The 22,505-nt window shown below is 42.1% G+C and overlaps 1 protein-coding gene across 3 annotated transcripts in view; it reads left to right on the plus strand.

Moving 5' to 3' along the window:
- The window catches only part of LOC142311456 (arf-GAP with SH3 domain, ANK repeat and PH domain-containing protein 1-like), a 298,879-nt gene that overhangs the window by 205,592 nt on the left and 70,782 nt on the right, over positions 1–22,505 (plus strand). For all 3 annotated transcript variants that reach the window (XM_075349907.1, XM_075349909.1, XM_075349908.1), the window contains 6 exons: positions 1,587–1,661; positions 5,791–5,840; positions 7,444–7,573; positions 11,216–11,301; positions 13,586–13,661; positions 19,489–19,575. In XM_075349907.1, coding sequence (XP_075206022.1) covers positions 1,587–1,661; positions 5,791–5,840; positions 7,444–7,573; positions 11,216–11,301; positions 13,586–13,661; positions 19,489–19,575 — 504 coding nt within the window. The remainder of the gene's footprint in view (positions 1–1,586; positions 1,662–5,790; positions 5,841–7,443; positions 7,574–11,215; positions 11,302–13,585; positions 13,662–19,488; positions 19,576–22,505) is intronic.

A 22,505-nucleotide genomic window follows, 5' to 3' on the forward strand; every position in this document is an offset into this window, starting at 1 on the left:
ATATATTTGAACCTTTTATGCTGGAGAAAGGCTTTACTTATGTATTCATGTGGAACGGTTAATGTGGGCTGAAAATAAATCAGCTGGAGTTTTTAATGTAAATGGTCCCTGTGATACCTCTACCAACACCCAAGTGAGTCAAAAATTTTACAGTAGAAAGAAGTCACCTTTCCTTGCATGACTCATCCCCCTTTTCAACTCCTAACCTAGCTTCTTTGCTACTCCACCTGCCATTGACTTTTTGGCATGATGACTCATGTAGGGAAAATAGACTTCCTGTTTCTACATAGAGCAAAGAAGGATTTGTGTTTAATCATGTGATGTCATAAACCTAATGGAAAAGAGAAGAATTAGGTGGGTAGAAAGGCAAAATAACCAATTCCAAGTGCACAGTGCTATATAATATGATTGCAATATATTAAAAGGATAACAAAGTTTGATGGGAGTGCTTCTTTAAATGACCACCAAATGACTTTCATGTAATGGATGGTAGTCACTAAACAGCCGTGGCTGGCGATGTAGACTATAAGGCTACTTTCACACATCCGGTTTGAGCCCTGCGGCTCAATCCGGCTGTGAAAACTATGCAACGGATGCGGTGAAAACACCGCATCCTTTGCATAAGTTTTTACATGCGGCCGGTCCGGTTTTTTCCGGTTGCGGCATGCTACTGAGCATGCGCAGTGGAAAATACCGCATGCGGCGACCGGATGCGGTTTTTTCCGCATCGCGCCGCATCCGGCCTCCATAGGGATGCATTGAAAAATGCGCCGCAGCGGCGCGATGCGGTGTTTTTTGCCGGAGCAAAAAACGTTGCAGGGTACGTTCGATCCGGCCGCCGCATCGGCTACATCTGCCGCATGCGGCAAAAACCGGACCGAACGCAAGCCCCTGCGGCACAATGCGGCACTAATGTAAGTCAATGCAAAAAAAACCGCAATCGGCGTTACAAAAGCCGGTTGCGGTTTTTCTGCAGAACGCCGTATTGTGCCGCAGAGCAAAAATCCGGATGTGTGAAAGTACCCTTAGGGCTCATGCAGACATTCGTGCAAATCAGTCCGAGTATGGACTGCTTTTGTACAGACTGGCCGGCTTCTCTCCCAACCTATTGTGAGAGCTTCATATATTTCTGCGAGACTATCATGCTCAGATTGGGAGCCAGTCCATGCATTGCAGTCTGAGATTGGACCACAATCCGCGGACGTCTGTATGAGCCGTAACCGTATGAAGAAGTTCTTTATATCTGAAGCTGATCATCTGCTAATTACTGCAATTAAAAGGTTACATTCATTCTGCTAATTTATTAGCATGTTTGTTGTTTCTGTCTTCAAATATGACTTGGGCATATCTTACTCTCACCGGATCTTACAGTCATCACTGAATGAAAAGATAAGATAATGTCCGGAGCTCCTGGGGACAGGCTGTAATAAACATTATTTGATGACAGAAGTAGATGGATTATATAATGCAATTAGATGTGTAATATATTCACTGTGAGAATGCTGACTAGAGTATAGCAGAATATGTGCGAAATTATCTGCTTGACTTATCTAACAGTCATTAATTTGGGTATTTGTCTCACACAGCTGCAGAGTTTTAATCACAACATTAATTACTTTCTAAACTCGCTGGTCAAAGGAGATCTGAAGGAGGTGAAAGGGGTGAGTATCGGAGAAGTAATGCTGCAAGCATTGTTCAGCTTGTCTTGTAATAGCTTTGAGGCACATCACTGGGTAGTAATTAAACTGAATGAGAATCCTTTAAAGGAAACCAATCACTTACAGTTGAGGTAATTCCTTCCTCTAGAGTAACTGGAAGCTTAAAGGGAAGCTGCCAACAGGTTTTTCTTATGAGATCTGAGGACAGCATAGTGAAGGGGTTAAAACACAGAATTCAGCGCTGCATCCCTCAAGGTATAAGAGACTGTTGTTTGCTTGCAATAATTGTTTTAGCACCAGAACCTTAACATTGCTCGGACTGCATCATCTATACAGTGCATGAGCCCCAGTCTGACACGCCCCCTCTTCTAATAAGCAGTTCACTGTTTATAGACAGTGTACAAAGAGAGCCTGGTGTGGACAGAGTTATCTTTCTCAGCTCTGCTGCATGTGAAATCTAAGACCTCTGATTGTATCACAACTGCTTCACCCAGTAAACTAAGAGATACATTGTTGGAATCAGGGTCTCTTTTTCGACATTGTGTTGCTCTCAGATGAGGTGGCAACAAAAACCTGCTAATAGATTCACTTTAAAGTCTGTTTACACTAGACAGTATTCCGGAAATAAGCGACCTCCGTTCGGTGACTATTTACTGCTCAGTGATCGTTTAATAGTCAGTTTACACAGGCTGATTCCACTTCAGATAAACACTGAACAAGTAATAATAGTTCAGTCTGCTATTATTCTCGGCAGCACATTGTTTATACAGGTTGATGTGGTGCTGAGAATAATTATAATTTGTGTAAACTAAAAGATCATTTCACCCAATAAATAAGCATTTTGCTAATTTATTGGGTGATCAGCAGCCTGTTTAGACTGCAAAATTATTGTGAAACAAGCAGTCTTAGCAACACACGTTCACGATAGTCTTGCAATGTATGTGGACCTCTAGTGTGTTTTTGAATGAATATGGACTGGCTTCCTTAGATATATGGAGTGATTATGTTAAAAGAAGTCTGCGACCAGGTTTTTGCCACCTAATGTGAGAGCAGCCTAATGTAGGGGCAGAGATCCTGATTCCAGCAATGTGTCACTTACTGGGCTGCTCAGTGTAGTTTTGATAAATCACGGTTTAATCAGCAGTAGATTATCATTAGAGGACTACTTGGCGTGCTGCCAGGTAGTTCTGCATATTCATGAACTTTGTATAACCCTGCCCACACCACTGATTGGCAGTTTTCTGTGTACACTGTAATCATTGTTCTGGGCGGGGTTACTGAGCTTCACATTCAAATAACTGATAGATTTGCAGCAAAGAAAACATTGATTTTATCAAAATGATGGCAAAGAGCTTAGTAAGTGACACATCGCTGGAATCAGGGTCTCTGTCTCTAAATTATGCTGCTCTCAGAATAGTGGGCAAAAACCTGGTGACAGTTTCCCTTTAATGCAGCAAGCCTTAAAGAGGTGGTCCACCTATATAGAGCCTACTAATATGCTTCATATATTTCTATTTCCAAGGTGTTCATTTTGCCACGAACAGGCTTAGTCCTGGCAGCTCCACTTCTGGATTGTATTTTGCACTTTACATTTCCTATGTTGGCACATATTCAGTGCTATGTGTAAAGAAATAAAGATAAAAGCAAAAATATAAGTTAATGTTCATTTTAAAGAAAATTATGTTTAGCCCTATACCTGCTATGAATATTGTCACTGCTGAGGCATAAGCAGAGAAAGGACATCACTATTGTAATAAGCCATTCAGCCATGCCAGTCCTTTCTCTGTATAGCCATTGGCTAAATAAATTTATAATAAATTTATAATAAAATAATAAATACATTTTATAGCCATTGGCTGATAAATTTGTTTAGAGTGAACTGCCGCATTCATTTGTGCTGTTATCGTTATCATCAGGTTCAAAGTAAGATAACCCAGAATTGCATGCTTCATGATTACAAATAGGAGGATTTTTGGTACTCACTGAAAAATCTTTCTCATAGTCTTCATTGGGGAATACAGAAACCATTGGTTAATCTGCTGCCACCTGGAGGCTGACATTTACAAAACCTCTTAGCAAAAAAGTTGGAACCTCCCCAGCGGACTATACCTCACCTGCTAACACCAGGCCTCTTCACTTAGCGAGTAAGCAGTAAGGGAAGCAAAAAGAGCTAAGGTATGAAGAAATGATAGTAAAAGCATAACCACCCCGAGAGAAAAAAGAAACTTAAAGGGTTATTCCCATCTCCAAGATCCCATTCCAATATGTAGTAGGTGTAATAATAATAATAATAGTAAATACCCTCAATTAGAAATGTAGTATAGTCTCCTGATATAGCCATGTCTCTTACCTCATGTGCAGGGTATTTTAGCTTGGGTAGTCATGGTTACGTCCACTCATATAGTGACAGTTAGTTGTTTGTGGTCATAACCATTGATACCTAAACTGCAATGCCTTGCACATGAAGTAAGAGACATGGCTATATCAGGAGAACTATACTACATTTTTAATTGGCGGTATTTGCTAATATTCCTATTACTACACCTACTACATATTGGGATGGGATCTTGGAGATGGGAATACCCTTTAACTGCACCAAGGGTGGGTGCTGTGTCCCCGAATGAACACTACAATTAAGGGATTTTACAGTGAGTAAGAAAAATCTTAATTTCTCTGTCGCTTTATTGTTGGACACCAGAACCATGGGATATCCTAAAGTTGTCTCTGTGTTGGAGATTATAAAGAAATATATTGCTAAATCAGAAGTATTGGTTCTTGCTTAGGCTGTTGCCCAGGGGAGGGGAGGGAACAGGAGGAAACGAAAGCCAAAAACTTGCTGGGGTGCACAGAGCAGAGAGAAAGCAAAATATGGACATGAAACCTTAACAAGGACTCTAACGTCGTGCTGCCATAAAAAAAAAGAAATCCCATAACTGAAAAAAGGGGTGACAGTGCAAGCAAGGGACATACTTAACTGTCCTGAAAAAGGGAGATCTAGTTGCTAGGTGTTGCGAAGTCCGGACTCCATCTTTTGCTCCATGCACACACACCATGCCACGTTATGGTAGGTGGGCAGGAAGGCGTCAACAAGGTAAAGTGACCTGCCCCAGGTACCTGATCGCCAACTGTGTCAAAGAACACGGTCCTGCCATACCAACGAGAGAGAATACAGGCTGTACTCGCCTTCACTTAGTGGGGACAAACAGAGTGCACATTCACAGTCTGTTACCCCTCTTAATGATCATCATTCAAGATATAAAACACACAAAAACGAGGAGAAAAAGTTAACACCTACGCTACCAAGGCTATGACCGGTCTGCGAATTGGACCCATTTCTGCTTCCAACTGACACTAAGATAGACTCAGGAGGTCTGATCTTAGCAGGCGAGGTCCAGTCTGCGGGAGAGAAGACAACTTTTTTTGTAAGACTTTTTTTAGTGTCAGCAGACTAACCCATGGTTCCTGTATTCCCCAATGAAGCGACAGAGAAAAAGCTATTTGATTCTATACCCCACTTTTGTCAGGTAAATAAACCTCTGAACATGTCAAGAAGGGAGACACAAACACATGGAATATCACTTCTCAGTCGGGCAGACATAAATTGGAGGAGAACCGGTGTGCTAATTGAAAAACCTGCAAGAATGCCACTATGTCGTTTGGGTTCATTTTAGGGTTAGGAATTTGCAATATCATGGAATGACAATAGAAACTTATCAAAACCAAGTGTACATATCTATCCAATAGCATAAAATTACTTCTAGAAGTGAAAAGGGACCAGGATGTTCAAATTATTTTGCCAAATTTGCTAAAACTAGGACAACTCAGATTGAGGGGTGAGTTTTAGCTCGGAAAAGTAAGATGCCTTATGTATCAATGAGTGTTTATCATAGCCAGGATTTGAGTGCTAAAATTCTATACAGTTCCAAGTACCTAAAATTGGTAGATTAGAGTATGAGACAGATGAAAGGGAGTATAACTGTAGGATCAGACTACACAGGGTTTGTTTGTCGTCTGTTTCCCTGGAAACCGGCCAAAACAACAAGACATTTTCTTTAAAATTACTTGCAGAGTAAGTATTATTTTTATCATTATTTAGGATTCAGCAAACTTTCATGTTTTTTTGTTATTGCAGGATCTAAAGAAACCATTTGATAAAGCTTGGAAGGATTATGAAAATAAATTGTAAGTGGAAATATTATAGCCTAATTTTCAGTTTTGCTAACCCAGAAAAATACATTTTCATTAAGAGTTTTGGATATCTTATGAGTTTACTGCAAGGTTTGTTAAGCCGCCCCATTTATTTTTGACTTATGGAAAGTTCCGATGATATTAATCTAATCTGCAATGGAGACATTATGGAGACTTGTAGAGGTCTATAATACAGACCAACAAAAAGTCTGTGTACACTTATTTTTCTGTGTTCATGGACCCTAAAGGGAGCTTTACACGGTAGTGATATCGGTAACGATATCGCTATCGTGCATACCCGCCCCCATAGTTTGTGCGACACGGGCATATCGCTGCCCGTCGCGCACAAAATCGCGCTGCCCCGTCACACGGCTTACCTGCCCTGCGATGTCGATATGGCCAACGATTCGCCTCCTTTCTAAGGGGGCGGGTCGTGCAGTGTCAAACATCAGTCGTACAATAGAAGCGGAGGGGCGGAGATGAGCGGGATGTAAACATCTTGCCCACCTCCTTCCTTCCGCATTGCCGGTGGAGGCAGGTAAGGAGATGTTCCTCGCTCCTGCGGTGTCACACACAGCGATGTGTGCTGCCGCAGGAACGACAAACAACATCGCTAATGAGAGGTGAACGGTTTTTGGTTTTAGGACGATCTCTCCACGGCAAATGATTTTTGCCACTTTTGCGATCGGTTTAGGTCCACATAACTGTTACACGCTACGATAACGTTAATGACGCCAGATGTGCGTCACTAACGATGTGACCCCGACGATAAAACATTAACGATATCGTAGCGTGTAAAGCCCCCTTAAGGCTATGTACACACCTCTGTTTGTTAATTACAAACATGAATTCATTTTTTTGCTTTTCTCTGTCCATAGAAGCAAAAGAACAAAATTAAAAGCAGTGTCCAATTTGGTGCATGACTGACACCATTAATTCTAATAGGGTCCATTGGGATTTCATCATGGTGTCCAGCATCCAATGCAGATGTGAGCATTCCCTTAAAGTTTAGTTGAGAACAGTTAAATATTCTTTTAAATATTGTAGTCCAATTATTTTAAAAGTATTGACATTGGAGCTGAGCAAAAGCATTCACAAGACCCTGGTCCAGTGGCTTGCTCAATAGCCTGCGGTCCCGGACCTGAGCCACAAAAGCCTCCTCTTACCTGCCAGCATACCTGACTCCTCTTTTGACTAGTAGGCCCATCGAAACGTCATACATATGTCACGATGCACCCATGGCGTCTCGCCAAACCTTCCAATGAGAAGTGTTGCTGGGAATGTGGGCCGATAGGAGTAGGTTTGCAGGGCTCTGGCCGGTGCTCACGGATCATCCATGTGGCCACTGGACCAGGGTCCTGCAAATCTTTTTGCTCAATTATAAATTCAACATGTACTACATATAATTTGTATTCTTATTGGGAAAAGTATCCTTTAGTTTCTTTTTCAACTGAATTTAGTCCTAGAGTGAGTAATTGTTCTCTTCATTCTATTAATTCTACCTTGGAAAATTTCCATGTGCCATATTGATGGCTTGATGTTATGATGCATATCCATCCTAATTTTAATGTTTTGGCAACCGAATTTGTTTTAATAGTACTAAAATTGAAAAGGAGAAGAGAGAGTTGGCCAAGCAGTATGGGATGGTGAGAAATGAGGTGGCAGGAGGAGAAATAGCTGAAGAGCTGGAGAAAGAGCGTAGGATGTTCCAGTTACAGATGTGTGAAGTAAGAAGCTATAATTGTATTTTACCATATGTTGCATGCATTTATCTCTAGTTTACTCCTGTGTCAGCCATGGGCTCATGCAAAAAATGCCTATAAGTACCGTGTTTCCCCAAAAATAAAACCAAAAAATGAGTTAGGGCTTATTTTCAGAGGATGTCTTATTTATTTTCCATAAACAACAATCCACATTTATTTTTGAATCAAAAAAATCATCATTTATTTAAATATATTCATATCATATTCTGGAACATAAACATAACTCTCCAAATCCTGTATGTAACACGTGTCTGGATCTATCTATCTATTTATCTATCTATCCATCATATCCATACACACACACACACACACACACACACACACACACACACACACACATACCAACCTGTCTCCTCTTTAGCTTTAGATTCCTGCAATGACCTTTGGTCACATGATGTGATTTCACAAAGGTCCTGAAGCAGCACTATCATCCCTGTGACATTTTCCAGATTCCTCTCCCATTCTCCTAATGCCTGTCCTGTATAATAGAACTGCACATTAGACAGGCTGTTAGACTGCTGCAATTAAGAGACATTTGGTCACATGGCTGTAAAGTCATCAAAGGTCCTTAAACAACCTGCACCTTGGAATACCAAGTTTGACTCCTCCTAACACCGGCCCCGACTGTAACTAGGGCTTATTTTTGGTTTAGGGCTTATATTTCAAGCATAGTCCAAAAATCCTTTAAAATCATGCTAGGGCTTTTTTTCGGGGAAACACAATAATAATTTACACTTCAATTTTGCACACATTCGGTGTGTGCAGCAAGAAAGCTTATATTTGTATGCAGGCAATAGGCCGATCACATCAAATCCCCTTTCCCTTATCGTATACCTGTACAGTGTTTTCGTACTTGTCACTGAATACATACAGTATTTGTCAGTAAAAGAATATATACAACATGCTATATGCTTTGTAATGACCAATGTATGATACTGTATGCCTACACAGTGGGCTATGTTAGAGGCCATTGTTAGAAGTATCCATTAGAACAGTGTTCCCCAACTCCTGTCTTCATGGCTCCCAACAGATTTCCTGAGTATTGCACAGATGAGAAAATCTGTGTCAATTTCTGATTCCTTGCTAATAATTCAATCACCAGTTCAACAATAAAGGGGGCTTTACACACAACGACATCGCTAACAAGATGTCATTGGGGTCACGGAATTCGTGATGCACATCCGGCCTCGTTAGCGACGTTGTTGCGTGTGAAACGTACGAACGACCGCTATCGATCAAAAATTCTCACCTAATCGTTGATCGTTCAAATCCCAAATATTGGTGCTGGTGCTGGACGCAGGTTGTTCGTCGTTTCTGAGGCAGCACACATCGCTACGTGTGACACCCCAGGAACGACGAACAGCACCGTACCTGCGTCCTCCGTCAATGAGGTGGGCGTGACTTTCCTGCAGCTGCTCTCCGTCCCTCCGCTTCAATTGGATGGCTGCCGTGTGAGAAAAGAGGCAGTTCGTCAGCCACAGCGACGTCGTTAGGCAGGTAAGTATGTGCAACGAGTGCTAGAGATATTGGTCGCCACGGGCAGGGATTTACCCGTGACGCACAAACGACGGGGGCGGGTGCTTTCACGAGCGACATCGCTAGCGATGTCGCTGCGTGTAAAACAGCCTTAAGGAAATCCACCAAATATGATCTGTTTTGTGGGATGCAAGGACTGAAGTGGGAAAGTAATCACTGGTCAGATAACCTTTATAGAACTCAAGCAGTGGGAGGTCTGCAGTACACATCACATAGTATACCCTGCGGTTTACATCATGTGGGGACACGAGGATCGGTGGGTGCTCTCATCCGCTGTCCTGGCTGTCTTCAGAAAGACTGCACAGACCAGCGCTCATCCCTTTTAACGCCTATGATCCTTCTCCATGTGCAGAACACTACTCAGACAACACAGGGTGAGGTAAACAACCATAGATAAGACTTTATTGGGTCACCAACAGGCACAAGCATATCATATATTCCTAGCAAGAACACAAGGTAGCAGAGAGACAGAGTCTTACCCTTCTGCTGGCTCGCAAGGAATTAGAATCTTCATGACTTTGGTACTTGCGGGGCCAACTATCCCGACCAGCAGCACTCTGCTTTTGGTGAGCATCCACTGAGAGGAGATAGCGTAAAGCTTAGGAAGTTGACCGAGCAAAGCAAGATATGTAGCTAGGTGACTGAATTGCTCCAACCTGGGTTCACCAAGCGAATTTTTGGACTCAGTGTTGAATAGTGAAGCAATTCTGTGATCCTCCAGCTGGAACCATAGATCCTAGGCTGAGGTCCTTTGGAATGAATATGGTGACAGGAGCAAGTTTCTTTTTATATTCCTCAGTTCTCATTTCAGGGTATTGTGGCTTACAGGATTGATGGGAGATTACCGTTTTCTCATTGGTCACTAGTTCAGTCCGACTGCATAATTTTCCTCTGAATTATGTAGTCAAAAGGGCTGAGGCAATACAATACACATTTAAAAGACAATAGGGCTCTGGTCAGTTTGACATGAAACAGTGGCTAACGTCTCTTGACTTACCAAAGAAAGGAACAATATGTCTGGCCTAATTATGAACAGTTCACCCCCCACACAAGTGGCCATATACTGAGTCATTACACACCACATAGGAAACATCGGGCTGGATAATATACATCACATAGTAGACTGTGTCAATGGTTTATATACATTAGATAGGACACACTGGGACTAGTAAATACATCGCATAGAATACAGGGATTAGTGTATAAATTACATAGGAGCAGTCAGGTTGGTACATACATTATGTAGGAGACAGTGGGACTGGTGTGTACATGACAAAGGAGACAATGGACTGGTGTATATATTATATAGGAGACAGTGGGACTGATGCATACATTATATGTATATACATCACATTGGGGCTGGTGTATGTTCATTACATTGAACTCACTGGGACTGCTGTATATACATCACATAGCGGATACTGGGGCTGGTGTATATACATCACATAGGAGACACTGGGGCTGGTTTATATATATATACAGTATATCACACTGGGATTGGTGCATACATTATGTATGAGACAGTGGGCCTGGTGCATATACATCACATAGGAGACACTGGGACTGGTTTATGTATAAAGTATATCACACTGGGGTTGGTGCATACATTATGTATGAGACAGTGGGCCTGGTGCATATACATCACAAAGGAGGCACTGCACTGCTGGCAGGGTCGGGAGCACAGATCGATCTAATGCCGCCCACAAACATCCTCCTGATGCTGACCAAGATGTAATTCTTCATTGCATGCACCGCAGTGTTCAGTAGTGAACGCTGCGTGCTCACAGTGTAGTTAGGAAGTAAAGGGCTGGCGGCTGAAACACTGCTGTTCCCAGAGGCTGAAGAAAATGACACCCACCCATGATGTACAGTATCATGCCTCAATCAGTTATCTCTGATGGGTCTATCTTTATATATACTGGTTTATCTTCTATTAACTCGTTATTCTTTTTTATGACTAGTGGAAAAAAATTGCCCTCACCAGCAATAACGGTTATCATGGCCTGAATTGTGTGCCTATTGTCAAAGAGTAATGTCCTTCTAATCCATATTTCTCACTTTTATTTTTAGTACCTCATCAAAGTCAATGAGATCAAAAGCAAAAAAGGTGTGGATCTTCTACAGAACCTTATCAAGCACTATACCTCCCAGTGCAAGTAAGATCACAGTATTTATGACTCACAAACCTCCCTCTATCATGGTGATTAATCTCTGTGTATACTGTAAATGATGCACAGAAGTTAGGGGGTTTAAGGGTTTTGGCAAGTTAAAAGTATGCTTGTCATCTTTAGAGAATTTTTTATTTAATTACATTGTAGCGGTCGCGATGCTACTTAGAGATAGCGAGGGACAGGGGGCTCCTATGCTGTCTCTTATGGTAGAAGACTCTAGGCTATCCTTCACCCCTGGATTACTCCTTATGATGGAGACCCCGGAGTCCCGTGCCCCTCTATACTTCTGAGAAATACTACTTTAATACCCCCCTCCCCCCAGGGAGGGATGGGGCAGGAGTAAGATGATAAACCAAAAAGGACAGAAAAGGGAAAACCAAAACTCTGACACACTGCAGGAATAGACAAAAAGAGACTCAGAAGAAAAACAAGAGTAGGAGAATAGCAACAGGTATCACACCTGATAGTCTGGACCACCACACCTCTCCAGACCAAGTAAGATAAACTATAGCTGGCACTAATGGAAGTGTCCAGCCAGCATATACAGGAGGAGAGCAGATGTGATTGGCTCCCCCACAGCACATGATCAAAGATGATTCACAAGCAAACCAACAGAGATTAACTCTTGCTAGCCTACCTATGAACTACTAATCTGTTGGTTGACGCCTGAGTCAGCCTATGCTGAGAAGTTATCGGGTCCAGTGGCTGAATCAGTAGTTTGAAGAGAACCCGACGCGCCATGACATTCGGGGAAGTTTGTGAAAATCTCTGTGTGACAGTAGCAAAACTTTCACTTGCTTAGAAAAATTATATTTATACAAAGATATGAATATGTCAGGAGCTATACAGTAGGGGTGCAGAGGTCGTAGTCACCACTGGGCTTTTATTTTTACATTAGGCTTAAGAACTTAAACCCTTATGGACTGCATGATTTTTTTTGTTTTTGCGTTTTTATTTTTTCATCCGCTTCTTCCAAGAGCCTAAACTTTTTTTTTTTTTTAATAGAGGGGACAGAGTAGCTTCAAGACAGCTCTGAGGGTGGCTCATTCATTGGCGTTGAAAGGCATTGTAATTCAGCATACTCAAACGCTCTTTTGCAATTTGCCTCTTCTTAAAACTCATCACCCCCTTCAAGTATGGAAGGAATCTTAATTATATTGTGGAATGGTTGCTATCTAGATTACTTCCCACCAATGCAGTCTGTCAAAGGTCTTTACTGGACAAGGAGCGTCAGATCCCAAAATCTGAGAAAGTTACGGGTCTCGTAAAAATGGCGACAAAAGCTCAATTCTTTTTTTTTTTTTTCTATACTAACTTCAGATGTTTTTTTTACCACTTAGATAAAAGTAAAACTATACCTGTTTGGTGTGTACGAACTCGTACTGATGTGGAGAATCATAATACCAGCCCAGTTTTACCATATGGTAAACATGAAAAAAAAACAATCGTGCAATTGCACTTTTTTTGCAGTTTCACCGTACTTGGAATTTTTTTTTCCCATGTCAGTAATTCAAAACTACAACTCGTCTTGCAAAACATAAGCCTTCATAGCTATATTGATGTAAAAATAAAAAAAAGTTATGGCTCTTGGGAGAAGGGGAGGAGAAAACGAAAACCAAAAACGTAAAACTGCCTGGTGGTGAAGGGGTTAAGTCAGAGCTGGGAGTTTCATTGGCGCCATATGTTGAGCATTATCTTATTAGTAAAATCCTGAGACCCGATTGTCTCTTCTAGCGCTGAATGAAGAGCGGTAATGATCTACAGAGCACAGTGCCCCTTCGTCAGAACTAGGACATTTCCATATTATTAATGAGTCTATCTTTTAAATAATTGGGATTATATATACATTTACCATTTCGATATCTCATTGTTCACATTCTGTTTTAGCATTTTCTTCAAATAAAAAAAAAAAATAGACTCTTGTTTGCCTTTGAAACCGCATTTATTTTCTGAAATGTACAGACGGTAGATGTGCTTCACATCGAAGCCCAAGGACGTTCACGCTCTCTGATGTACAAGTGATGGCTCTTTTACAATGAGAGCAGATAGATTGCGGAGTATTGCTCAGTAGTCAGTAGAGAGTCATTCTGATAAATAAAGCCTGTCGCGTAAAAGGACATGGAGATAAAAATGCCACAAATGTGGTGCTTGTAGTCGGAGAGCATCAGCTATGTAATGAGTGCAGTCAGTAATTGCATGTGCATTGAACGTTTCTCGCATGTATACATCAAAGTGGTGATATGACCCCAGAATAATGACTTATTTGCAGCTTTCTGCAGGAATGTTTGCAAACCACTGAAAAGCTGAAATCCTACATAGAGGGCCTGACCACCGATTTACAGACTGTGAGTATTGCCTTATCTTTCTCAGATTCACCTTCAATGTCAGAATTATTGTCAATATGACAATGTTATATAAAATCCATACATTTCTAAGCTGTAAAGCTCATGCACTGCTTGGATGGAGTTGATTTTATATATATATATATATATATAATGATGCATGCTATTGGCAGATCATTCTCTGTCTGTGTATTGGAAGTAATCTACCAATCGTGAACGCTTTTCTCAGGATCATCTTGGTGATGGGTTCATTTTAACGGGTGTTCATGTGGCGGTTTAGTGACACTCAGCGAACAACTACTCAGACATCACGCAATTCATCAATGGAGGCGATTTTCTCACCAGGCTTGATAAGGGGGCATGTCAAAGTCAAACGCTCCTGATTACCGTAATTAAGAGGTGCACACCTCTTAACACTAGAAGTCCCAGAGAGGGGTCATTTAACATTTATACCTTTTGGAACCCATAGAGCTCGAAATTTCCGGGACTTCTAGTGTTAAAGGGGTTGTCCAATACGAGCACAACCCCTTCTAATTCCACATGTTTCCCGCAGGTAAAATTATAAAGTCTATAGTCCCCTCCCATATCATTGCCCTTGCAGCGACGACATGGTTCACTGTGTCCAATCAGTACCGGCTTCCTTCTCCGCCTTCGGACAAAACTAGTTTATCAACAGAAAGTGAACGCAGCCACAGTGCTCACTTCCTGTTGATTGATTGTTTGGTCCAAAGTCAGGAAGAAGGAAGCCGGCACTGATTGGACAAAGGGCTCGTGTGACATCACAACCTCACGTGAACCCCGGCAATGCGAGCTGCAGTACTGCTGGAAGGGCACCAGTACGGGCTGTGAGTATAGGCATTATTAGTTTACTTGGGGGAAACATGTGGAATCAGAATGAGTTGTCCTAATTGTGGACAACCCCTTTAATGAATCAGGAGCATCTGGCAAGTTGCTTCTGCCTCCGTATACTGTGCCACAGTTGTTACTCCAATCAGGTTTTTCAGATTGACTTGCAGGTCTCCATTATTGCAGTTGTTTTATTTTTTGCCATTTTTTTGATTTAATGTAAATTTCCTAAATGGGTTAACTAAAGATACCCATTTTCATATACCCATTTAAAATTTCTGGGGAATAGAGGGAGTCTCATGTTCACAGTTATTATATAGGAAACAGCAGTCATTGGGATATAACTAAAGCAATTCTCTGGTCGGAGCCATATCTAATAATAAGGATTTCAAGGGATCATCAAAGAAGTACTCTTTATTGATAGTGAAGACATGTAACATATTTTGGATTTCGTCTGTGAAACTTGTTGTATGGCTGCACCTGCAATGAAGAGAGCTTCTGCAATGATTATTTGAGATCCTCCTTATTAGATACGTTCCGACCAGAGAATTTATTTTGTATGTTTTTAAGACTTAGGCTGGGGCCACACGGGGACTACTGCGATCCCCTTGCATGAGACTCGGCTCGTGCTGGCAGTACAGCAGAGCTGAGTCTCATGCTTGTGTCCTTGCAACTGAGGTCCGTTCGTGCGAGCAGACCTCAGCTGCAGGGGGCGGGCCGGCACTCAGGAGGGGAGGGAGGGATTTCTGTCCCTCTCGCCTGTGTAGCCGGCTATAGACATTCTCGCTCTGCACGCACGGTACACCGATGTACCGCGAGTGCAGTGCGATTTTTCTCTCGCCCCATTCACTTGAATGGGTGCGAGAGAAAGAGTCTCGGATTACAATCGCAGCATGCTGCGATTGTTTTCTCGGTCCGATTAGGGCTGAGAAAATAATCGCTCATGTGTGCTGACACACAGGCTAGAATTGGTCCGAGTGGAATGCGATGTTTTATCGCACTCCACTCGCACCGATTTTCTCGCCGTGTGGCTTAGGCCTAAGGCCGGGGCCACACGGGGACTACTGCGATCCCCTTGCATGAGACTCGGCTCATGCTGGCAGTACAGCAGAGCCGAGTCTCATGCTTGTGTCCTTGCAACTGAGGTCCGTTCGTGCGAGCAGACCTCAGCTGCGGGGGGCGGGCCGGCACTCAGGAGGGGAGGGAGGGATTTCTCTCCCTCTCGCCTGTGTAGCCGGCTATAGACATTCTCGCATTGCACTGGCAGTACACCGGTGTACCGCGAGTGCAGTGCGATTTTTCTCTCGCCCCATTCACTTGAATGGGTGCGAGAGAAAGAGTCTCGGATTACAATCGCAGCATGCTGCGATTGTTTTCTCGGTCCGATTAGGGCTGAGAAAATAATCGCTCATGTGTGCTGTCACACAGGCTAGAATTGGTCCGAGGGGAATGCGATGTTTTATCGCACTCCACTCGCACCGATTTTCTCGCCGTGTGGCTTAGGCCTTATATTCATAGCCGAGCCACGATTGTGAGAGAATGCTTTACAGGTGAGATGCTCCTAGCATAACTTAGGTTGAAAAAAGACCTAAGGTCATCTAGCCCATTCCTCCACCAATTATACATTTGATCAGTAAGTAACAATGTTGTGTGTACTGAGGAAATCATCCAGCCCTTTTCTAAAAGCTGTTATAGTATCTGCCATTATTACGTCTTACGTAGGGATTTGATGTGTTCTTATGCCTGATGGTCCTGAGGAAGGGAGCTGAGACTCCAGAAACACGTAGACCTGTGCAAAATAAAAGATCCATTAATCTTAATACCTGAGAAGTGATCATTGGCGCGGCTGATAAAAACCCGATTTTGTTCTATTGTTCTCTGTTATCTGCCGTTTGGGTTGCTGCTGCCGTGATCCCAGTTTTCCATGCCTATATAGTAGTTGTGACTTTCACAACTTCATTTGGTGAGTATTACTTCTCCCTGTCTTTACCCCCTGTGATATTGGGGTAAAACCCTATTGCGCTTCTTTTCCACAGCTCTCTACTCATTACTACGTCTTACGGTAGGGCATTCCACAGTCTGACTGCTCTAACTGTAAAGAACCCTTTCCTATTTAGCTGCCGGAATTGCCTTTCTTCCACTTCCAGTAGTTACTTGATAAAGTGAGAGTCTTATCACACACATCTGTACATCATGTTTGGTTCCATTAAGTGTTGTCCTATGAAGCGCATTTTTTTTCTTTCTACACATGCTTATTTATAGTAAATAGAGCTTAAATTGGTTATGAAAAGTAACTCATGCTGTGGAGGATCGGTCATCTGCATACAACACAAGTTTAGTGATTTGATTTGAATGGGCACTGTAATGCCTAATTTCCCCTGTGGTGGTGCTATAGGGAAAGTGAACACTTGCTTCCTGGTTCTTCCGTAAAACACAGCTGATCTTTGGGCAGCAAGGGACACTTTGTGATCTGCTTATTATCTGGGGACCCTGGAAACCAATATATATTGTCCAAAGTAGATAATGTCATGATAATGAAAGACCTGAGAACATGTAGGCTGAAACGTTACATCTATTGCCAGTTTAAGACCTTGCACTTATGCTATAAATGTGACAAGCTGATCTTTATAGCAGTCTTCTAATTAAACTATGTTCTGAATATGGGAAATTTGTTGTCTGTAGGTTAATTAGCAGCAGAAACCATTATACGGGAACATAAAGTTTTTCCGATGTATAATGCTGCGTAGATAATGAAACATTAAGCAGTACATAAATCAGCCTGCTGGAGTGGGTCTGACCACAAAGCTGTGTCTTATACCCACACAATCTGTCCTTCACGTACAGTAATTAGCTCATTCCTCTCCTTCCCCTGAGACTGTCCAGACACAGACTGCTGCAGGTGAACTCAAGGTCTGTGCACCATCCGGCTGGCTCTATAAATGTATCATCCTCAGCTTAGACAATCCAAATAGACATCCGCTGTGTACGCCATCATTTATATCAGCATTATTATATGCTTTTGTGTCCCCTTAGTGTTATAAACATCTACATTGCAGTGTAAAGCTTGCCATTCACATTAGGTAGCCCAATAGTATTTCAACCAGAAGATGACCGTTCACTCTCGCGACTCTCTCATGCACAGAAAAGCTAAGCTTGGACGAGCACTCCTATGCAATGTGACAGCCACTGCCATTGATGATTCAGCCAAATCATCTGGTGGCTCATCTTCCTGTCAATCAAAAGAATCAGGCAATGGAATTCCAACCACCTGATCCTTATTCTTATACCTGGAGGCCCCGTGCACATTAAATGGCCTGATGAACACATTCCAAAATACTTCTCAATCTTTGTCTAGCTTCGAGCTCTTTTCTGGACCCTGAGAATGCTCTTCAGCTTTGGCGGCTCACACAGGATGGGTTGATGCTGCTTTCCCAATGTAATGTCTATGCGATTTAGATTGACAATATTGAGTAAATGACTTCTGGTCTCCAAAAGAAATCCCTGTGTGAGCTGGCTTGTCGGATTTGAGGTCTCAGGGTCCAGAAGAGAACCGGAGCGGCACTGAAAACCAGAGAAATTAGGGAAAAGCGAGATTGACAAGCATATTAAGGTGCTTGCATTAAGCAGCAGACATATCTAGAGGGAATATATATATATATATATATATTTCTTTTTATAATTCGGTCTATCAAGGAAGGTTAAGAAACTGTCAAAATCACTTTATTGGGGGATTTGTCTTCATTCCTGTAAAAGAAAAAAAAGTGCATGTGACTTCCAAGCCCCCTGCTTTCCCCCAGTCTATTTGGAGTATTCATCTGTATAGATAAGGGGACATGTGGCAGTTCGGGTTCGCTGGGTTTGGCCGGACTTTAGTTAAAAGTTCAGTTCAAGACCCAAACTTGACCCGGTACCCTGAACCCCACATAAGTCAAAGGAGACTCAAACGTCTGTGGTGTAAAATGGCTGTTAAATGTTCATTGTAAGGGCTAGCTAGGGGTCTGCAAAAGGAAGAAAAATGGGGGCAATTGTCCTGCAAACAAATGTGGATAGGGAATAGCTAAAAAAAAAAAAAAAAAACTGTCATGGGCTCCCGCCTATTTTTGAAACCAGATAAAGTAGACAACAGCGGGCTGGAATCCTCAGCTGTCAGCTTTACCTTGGTTGGTTATCAAAACTAAAGGGGATCCCATGCCTTTTTTTTAAATTATTTTAAAGAAGTAATTAAAAAAACAGCATGGCATCTCTCTAATTTTGATAACCAGCCAGGGTAAAACAGACAGCTGGGGCTGTTATTATTAGACTTGGAAGGCCCATGGTTATTTGGCCCATCCCAGACTAAAAGTAGCAGCCCACAGCGCCCCAGAAATGGTGCATCCAATAAATACGCTAATTCTGGCTCTTCTCCTATTTCTTCCTGATTGCCCTAGTGCGATGGCATTTTGGGTAATACTTTTAGGGTTATTGTAAGCTGTGAATTGACAGCTGGCATCAAGCCCATGGGTTTGTCTATCTCTGTCAGTAGATTTATTAGGATTTTAGTCAGTCATAGGATCTGTTAGAATCCATTATGCTTTTGTTTTGGTCTGTTAAATAGGCATCCACTACATTTCTATCTGAAAGTAACACAATAGCAAATAAAAAATTATTTAAAAGTTACTTTCTCTTTAAGTTGGAGGATACAGATGATTGCTTCAGCTAAAATATGTGAAATTTATATGACAGCTATATAAAACACAGGGAGCAGCTTGTCTTATTTTGAAAGAAAATGTCTCCTAGGATTCTTGCCGAGGATTGATGACTCGCATGTTTTTGGGATGGTTGACATGTCTGTATGGCAAGGGAGCTGCCTGTGCACCCGTGGGCGGTGGGATGGCTTTACTCTTTAGCAGTAAAAGGAGTCCTTGAATGATTATTAAACAAAATAGTGACCCTCAACAAAATGAAAGTGTGTCTTCTAATGTTGTCCTTTGTGTGTGCACGTCAGATCAAGAGCAAACAGGAGGAGGAGAAGAAGCAACTCTGCTCTCTACGGGACCTGCTGAAGCCAACACTGCAGATAGAGCCCAAAGAGGTAAAAAGAATCTCACAATCCACTACCGCATACCTCATAGGAAGCTCACATTACTGACACCTTTACAAAAGACCACTGTTAGAGATTCCAGGTCCAGTAACCTATTGAAATTCTAGCATCACCCAAACTGGACAGGAACACTGTATATTGTCTGTACTTGTCTTTAAAGGAGTTCTCCAGAACTAATAAAAACATGGCTGCCTTTTTGAAAAAAGAGTGCCTTACCCTGTCTCAGGTTCTGTCTGGTATTTCAGCTCCGCATTATTAAAGGGTTATTCCCATCTCCAAGATCCTATCCCAATATATAGTAGATGTAATAGTAATAATAATAGCAAATACCTCCAATTAGAAATGTACTATAGTTCTCCTCATATAGCAATGTCACTTACCTCATGTGCAGGGCATTGCAGCTTAGGTTTCCATGGTTACGACCACAATCAACTAACTACATAACTAACTGTCGCTACCTGAGTGGACATAATCATGGATACCTAAACTGCACATGAGGTAAGAGACATGGCTATATCAGGAGAACTGTACTACATTTGTAATTGGAGGTATTTGCTAATATTATTATTACACCTACTACATATTGGGATGGGATCCTAGAGATGGGAATACCCCTTTAACTTCAGTTGAGCTAAGCGGCCACATCAGCCACAAACTGAAGACATAGATGGTGCTGTTTTTAGGTTAAGGCAATTTTCTTAATCCTAGACAACCCCTTTAGTATGTTCGAGAAAAAAAATAAATCAATGCAATAAGTAATGTTTTTTTCAGTTACTGTACATAATGAAATCCTAATATTATGTGTTATTAGTATGTATAATTCAGTGTATTAGTTTTCCCTGGAGAGCTCTTTGAAACACAACTCCAGCATTTTTTTTGTTGCACCACTTTAGTTCAGCTTCTAATCTAAGATCATCTAACCTAGTCTTATACTTGCCCTCTGCCATCTTCACCTTCTATCATCACTGCTCTGGTCAGTCTTCAGCAGATTGTGACCTTCCGGATTTCTCTAGGGTTTGCAGGAGCAATCTGGAAGTCACAACTCAATGTAAGACTTGTGCTGGTTCTCATAGACTAAAGGCCCTGTCACACACAGAGATAAATCTTTGGCAGATATGTGGTTGCAGTGAAATCATGGACATATTGTTCCATTTGTACACAGCCACAAACCTGGCACTGATTGTCCACAATTTCACTGCAACCACAGATCTGCCGCAGATTTATCTCTGTGTGTGACAGGGCCTTTACATTGTGTTCTTGTGACCGTTACCTCTGACTTCCAGCCAATCAGAAGTAGCGGACACAAGATGGCGCCGCGGGACCAGAGCAACGCTGATAAAAGGTGAATACAGCGTCCGGATAGTATAATACTAAAGGTATGGACGTTAGATTGATAGCACCAGTCCAGTGCTGAAAATAAACAAAAACGCTAGATTTAAGAAAGTCCTTACTTGTATCATGTATATGCATGTATAATATGTGCCAGTGATGACTTGTACGGTGGAGCAATAAAATGTCAGTGAATAGCTTAGCTACGCGCTGTGCTAACCAGTAGAGCCCACCTATTGGGACACTAGACCCCCACAGGCCTGTGTCGCTTCCCATTTTCATCTACTTTCCATGCGGCAGGTTGAATTGAGCCTATTCAGCTAGGAAGAGAAAAGCCGGGAGCTGTCTTTCTCTGTAACCACTCAGCATAATAATATTATTAGGCAGGAAGATGTTCAAAGGACTCCGGATGAGATTTTCCTTTCCATCCAGGCGTATGTACATGCCCGAGCACAGGTATTGTCATAGGATGATTTAGGGAACAGGACTGCATTATTATTTGAGCATTGAAGGAGATTATTCCACTGACTTCTCAACAATCTCTTAATGATGGATGTCTGAAATTGACGTAGGTAGGCATATGTTCTTCTGTAATTTACATACATTACAGCAGGTTTGTGCCAGGAAAAAATGAACACTTTTCTCCAAAGAATCCAAGCCGATATAAATTCACAGGTGTTGAATAGTTACATATGGTGAAAAAAGGCACAAGTCCATCAAGTTCCACCTTTTTAGATCAAGTAAACATTATTTTCCCTAGTTTATTTATAAATCTCAATACCGTTACTTATGAAAAAAGTATATTGTCCTTTTTTAAATGTTATTACTGCCATTACTATGTCTGTCATTACTATCTCTTGCTGTAGGGCACTGGTTCTCAACCTTTCTTACCTTAAAGGGAACCTGTCTCCAGATTTGGTGGCTATAAGCTGTGGCCACCACCAGTGGGCTCTTCTATACAGCATTCTAGCATGCTGCATATAAGAGCCCAGGCCGCTGTGTAGAACGTAAAAATGACTTTATAATACACACCCAAACGGTCAGTTCGGTGCAGATGGGTCAGATGGGTGTCTCCGTTCTCCGGGTGCAGCGCCTCCTCTATCGGCCATCTTTGTCCTCCTTCTTCTGAAGCCTGGTTGCATGATGCATCCTACGTCATGCACACAGGTCGGCATTGAGGTCCTGCACAGGCGCACTTTGATTTGACCTGAGCAGGGCAGATCAAAGTATTGTAGTGCACATGAGCGGTACCTCAATGCCGGCCTGTGTGCATGATGTAGGATGCGTCATGTACCCAGGCTTCAGAAGAGGAGGACAAAGATGGCCGAAAGAGCAGGAGCCGCACCCAGAGAATGGAGACACCCATCTGCACCACACCAACCATTTAGGTAAGTATTATAAAGTGATTTGTACGTGCTACACAGCGGCCTGGGCTCTTATATAAAGCTTGTTAGAATGCTGTATATAAGAGCCCACTGGTGGTTGCTGCAGCTTATAGTCACCAAATCTGGTGACAGGTTCCCTTTAAAGCCATGTTCACACATTGTTTCACTCCTGATTTTGAATACTCAATCATAGAAAAAGTATAATAG

Source organism: Anomaloglossus baeobatrachus, chromosome 5, assembly GCF_048569485.1.
Source record: "Anomaloglossus baeobatrachus isolate aAnoBae1 chromosome 5, aAnoBae1.hap1, whole genome shotgun sequence".
Taxonomy (NCBI): domain Eukaryota; kingdom Metazoa; phylum Chordata; class Amphibia; order Anura; family Aromobatidae; genus Anomaloglossus; species Anomaloglossus baeobatrachus.